Below are 5,180 nucleotides of genomic sequence, written 5' to 3' on the forward strand. Positions count from 1 at the left end.
GTCTTTTTATTGTGATGAGGAGCCAGTTCATGCTCTGAAGCAAACATATTTTACCTAAAAATATATGTCTTGCTCTTGATCCATAAAATTATCTTTCTATTCCTCAATAAACTTCATCTTATGCTTGCAATAAAACATCATAATAAAACAAAAATATTGGTAAAAGTACAAAATTTCAGTGGTCATATTGTCAAAACCTTCAAAAGGCATACAAAGAGAAGACAGGAGATGACCCCTTATAATGAACATCTATGAGTAATTGGTATAGAAATTGGCAGCCTCCTTGGCCCCTAATTAGCACCTTATATGCTGATAGGAAGGCATAAATGTAGACAGAGGTCATGAGATAGTAGGAAAGGAGAATATAGCTCTACTGCTTAAAGAATCTTGTTGAAACCAGCACCTTTGACTTAGGTGGAAGGTGCACAGAGCACAGCCCCAGGAGTTTTGCTTATCCCCTGAACATTTATTAGAAAAACTTGTTTTGTGTTCAAGAGCTACTGAAGAGAAGGTCATATACTGGTAGCAAGTGCCATTTTCCCCTCAACATTGGCTAAGGTATAAGATAATAGTGTCTGGATTATAAATGGCAGTATCTATAATATTTGATTCTGGAATTTGGGTTGTATTTCTACAGCACATGTGGCATTTAAAAGCTGTGCTTTCATGTAAGTGAAAATATACACACACAGAGGCAGATTAGAAAGGAGGATAAGGAACATCAGACAAGGAGAATGAGATAAGAATGAGGAAACACTGAGAACATTAGGAAGCAGTGACAGAGGGCGTTCTCTTTTGAAGGCAGTAAAGAAGGAGGAAGGCTGAGTCAGGTAAGTAAACCAAAGGCTCCATCTAGGTTAGAGCAGACTGGAAGATAAGCAATCATTAGATATCAACCTGTTATGCTACACATGGGGAAAAGGCAAGTAAGGTGAAATGACTTTTCAGAATCACAAGGTAACTTTTCAAGGTGGTGTGAAAGAAGCTGTGGACACAGCACCTGAAGTCAAGGAGGAAAAAAAAAAAAGTCTAGAAGTCAGGGAGGGGTTCAAGGAGGGACCAGAGATAAGCCACAAGGATGTGGGAGGCACATCCTTTTTCTCTGAAACACAGTTTGCATGAGGAAGATAATTGTCAGTTGGAAGAGAGAGGAAGTCACTACAGGTACTAAGAAGGTTTGCTGAAATCAGAGCTCAAACACCAGCTCCACAAGTCAGAAGTTCCATCTCCCAGGGAAATGCTGCTTTTGCCATTTCAATTGTTCGCTGTTCTCCTCCCAGGTGCTGACAGTGAGGATGGTAAGAGTCACTCCAGCAGCTCTTTGCACTGTTGCAAGGGTATTGGGTAAAAGTAGATTGCACTATGCAGGTGCACCTGGACACAAAGGCTCTGCGCCCTGCGGTCTCTAGCCCTCTGCTGCCTTTCTGGGTGCTGGGGCAGAATCCCTGGGGCAGTCAACTATGTCAGCCTTTATGTTTTCTTCAGCATCCAGATTCCTGTTGTCTGGATCATTTCCATCTCTGTTCCTTCTCCCTCCCTCCTGCTTGTCCCTTTCTCTTCACAGGCTTCCAGGGACCAACCTCTTACCATGTCATCCAGATCTCATCTTTTGCCAACAGCACCTGGGCACAAAATCAATGTTCTGGCTGGTTGGAAGATTTGCAGATTCATGGCTGGGACAGTAAATCAGGCACTGCCATATACCTGAAGCCCTGGTCCAAGGGCAACCTCACTGATAAGGAGCTTGCTTACAAGGAGGAAATGTTCCGAGTCTACTTATTTAGATTTATAAAACAAATACAGGCACTTGCCAAAATATACCACATGAAATGTGAGTTCACAACCCTGAACTGGAAAGATTCTCCAGGACTTTCTTCTCTCTCTTTTTATAAATTTCTAATGCCTCTGACCCTCCTGGCTGCTGTCTGCTATACCCCAACTGTGTACACACTCTCTTGAAGTGGTCACTGAAGCTAACTTTGCACCTCACACCATATTGAAGATTCTCTTCCCTGAATCTTCTCTAAAAGATCAAGGCTCCCTGTAAACACTCCCTGGCTCCTCAAGGGCTCTTATTCTCTGCCTGTCCTGAGTGACCTACACTATGGGTCCCTCCTCTGATCAGGCTCCTCAGTTATCTCCTCCTGCACCTGCTCTTGCTGTGGTCCTCTGTCTCATGCTGAAGTACTGTGCTGTAGGCAGCATCATGCTCTGCCTCCCTACCCCTACTTCTACTGTACCCCTCACACCTCACCAATGCTCCTCATTCTGAAAAGTTCTAAATGCTGAATTGGGGGTTGGTCATCATTTCACATCCCAGAACTTTATCCCAATCAAAATCTAACATCCTCATTCCATTTTTCATGGTTTTCTTTTTCATGCATGTTTAATAATATGTTCTCTGTTGTCTTCCCACTTAGACCCCTTTCAGTTTCAGGTCATAGCAGGCTGTGAGCTACGTCCTGGAGGATCAATTGTAAGCTTCTTGAGAAAAGCTTTGGGAGGACTGGATTTCTTAAGATTCGACAATGATACCTGCGTGCCTTCCCCAGAGTGGGGTCACCTGGCCCAGCAGGTCTGTGCACTAGTCACAGCACTTCGTGGTTTCATTGCTGCTGAGAGGCAGTTCCTGTATGAAATCTGCCCCCGATTTCTCTTGGGCATCCTCGATGAAGGAAAGGCAGAGCTGCAAAGGAAAGGTGAGTCCTGCTCTCTACTTCCCTTCTCACCACTTGCTCTGAGCTAAAGACGAGGAGGTACCCAAGAAGGATAGCCATTAACCAAAGAGTTACTTGATTCTCACAATCATGGAAGGGGTCTCTGTCCAATCTTGCAGGTTTCTGAGTCCCTATCATCTCAATTCAAGTCCTGATCAGACATTCTCACTGCCCTTTCCTGCCACAGTGAAGCCTGAGGCCTGGCTGTCCAGTGGCCCCAGTCCTGGGCCTGGCCGTCTGCTGCTGGTCTGCCATGTCTCAGGATTCTACCCAAAGCCCGTGTGGGTGATGTGGATGCGGGGCGAGCAGGAGCAGCCAGGCACTCAGCACAGTGACCTCCTGCCCAGTGCTAACTGGACATGGTATCTCCAAGCTACCCTGGATGTGGCATCTGAGGAGGCAGCTGGCCTGTCCTGCCGGGTGAAGCACAGCAGTCTAGAGGGCCAGGATATCATTCTCCACTGGGGTGAGAAGGCTCAGAATCCTTGACATGGGACATGGGAGAAGGAAGTCCTCTAGCACAGAGGGAGGCACTGGGAAGGCATAGGGCCTCACAGATGAAGAAGGAGAGAGAGAGACTGATTCATTTCAGAGATACCAATTCCAACAGTAATAAAAATAGAGGAGCCAAGATATGGAAGAGGTAAATGTGAAGGATCTGCAGATGGTGTTAGTTGGAGCTACAAGGATCACAGGATGGATGGATGGAATCAGGAACACAGAGAGGGAGGTGGGGATGACCACACGCTGGAAACAGGTGAATAGTGGTGCTGGCACGCAGGTATCCAAAAGATGCCAGGGAATTCAGGTAATGGGATGGAACATGACATTCTTTTTTCCTTTACCAATTTCCAGGACAACCAATCTCCATTACCTCGATCTGTTTGGCAGTAATAGTGCCCACCTTGATCCTTTTGCTGTGTCTTGCACTATGGCATATGAGGCACCAGTGAGTTTTGAGTTCTTTATTAATCTTTCTTTTCTGTCCTTGCTCCCACTCTTTGCCATCATTTTATCTGCTTCATTGCTTCAATCACAATCCATCCAGCAAACCATTCCCCCCACCATGTCCTTTATGTGGAGATATATACTTTTTAATCCTGTAAAAATACGCAGAACAAAATTTACCATCTTGACCATTTTTTAAGTGCACATTTGAGTGATGTTAAGTGCATTCACATTTGTTATGAAACAATCTCCAGAGCTCTTCCATCCCTCAGAACTGAAACTCTATTCCTCTTAATACCAATTTTTCACTTCCCCAACCCCCAGCCTCTGGACAGGAGCATTGTACTTTCCATACCTTTGAATTTTCCTACTCTAGGAATATCATGTAAGTAGACTCGTACACACATACAGTAACTATCTTTTTTGACTGGTTATTTCACCTAGTGTAAGCTCCCCAGTGTTCATCCATGATGTAGCCTGTGACAGGCTTTTTCCTGTGTGGGCCTAAATATATTCAGCTCATCCATTCATCCTTCTGTGGCACTTGTCTGTTCCTTGACCTATTGTGATTAATGATGCCATGAACAAGGGTGTACAAATGTCTCTAACATAGATCCCTATATTGTGTGCTTTTCACAGGTTGCGTCAGTATATCCCTTGAGTCCTCATCATGTCTTGTCTTCCATTTGGAATAAGGACCAAGAATCCTAGGATCCCACAGTATCAACCCAGGAGTTAGTCTCATCACATTTTATAAAATAATCATCATATTTTTTTCAAAGTGGGCTTCCGCCACAGTACAAGACAAATTATAATTGTAAAGCCAGTAGAAAATGATTTAAAACAGTCAACATATCACAAGTCTGTTTGAGTAGTATGATCTACGTCTTATATATTAAAATGTGAGAAAGAATGTCTGAGCATAAAAGAAACATGGTATGTGCAATGTAATAGTGACTTCTCTTCAGCTTTCTATTTTTTCAAGTTTCTTGTTCTGCCTAACTATAATTCCTCAAAGCTGAGATAATTGTATTGCCTAGCAGTACATGTACTTTATGTACTTTCTCTGTCTCTGCCTGGATGATTTTCTAACCCTCAAAGCCCAGCTCAGATACTTCTTCCTCCAGGAGGCCTTTCCTGCTGCTATTATGGGAATAACCCTCCACGTCTGGTATTATCCACAGACCCCCTGTACTGGGCACCCACAGCACTGCAGTTATTTCATGTTTCATTCTTTCCTACTTGTAAGTTCCTTGAGGCCAGTGCTGCCTGTTTGTGGATCCCTGGCAAGATCTCTTCCCTGCAAATGCATTTTCCCAGTAAAAATTATCTCAGTGCTGACTAGCAAGTTGATGGTCTTCTTCCAGAGTATAATCTCCTTCCTTCCTTTTTTCTCTTTAGTTTATACTCTAGATCTTCCTCTTCTCACTACAATGTATTCCGCTTAGCCAAAAACCATTACTTGCTTCAGCTCTAAATTCCTCTGAAGAAAACCACCCTTGTCCTTACCACAAC

General features: G+C 43.8%; 1 protein-coding gene across 1 annotated transcript; it reads left to right on the forward strand.

Moving 5' to 3' along the window:
* The first annotated feature begins 1,237 nt into the window (after positions 1 to 1,237).
* On the forward strand, positions 1,238 to 3,670 carry LOC100965110 (T-cell surface glycoprotein CD1b-like). Its single transcript, XM_012808497.1, has 5 exons — positions 1,238 to 1,298; positions 1,565 to 1,831; positions 2,421 to 2,699; positions 2,905 to 3,183; positions 3,573 to 3,670. Exons 1-5 carry the CDS (start codon positions 1,238 to 1,240, stop codon positions 3,668 to 3,670), a joined length of 984 nt encoding a protein of 327 aa, XP_012663951.1.
* Positions 3,671 to 5,180: the final 1,510 nt, after the last annotated feature.

This window comes from Otolemur garnettii, unplaced genomic scaffold (genome assembly GCF_000181295.1).
Source record: "Otolemur garnettii isolate 467f Iridium unplaced genomic scaffold, OtoGar3 scaffold00091, whole genome shotgun sequence".
NCBI classification, from domain to species: Eukaryota; Metazoa; Chordata; class Mammalia; order Primates; family Galagidae; genus Otolemur; species Otolemur garnettii.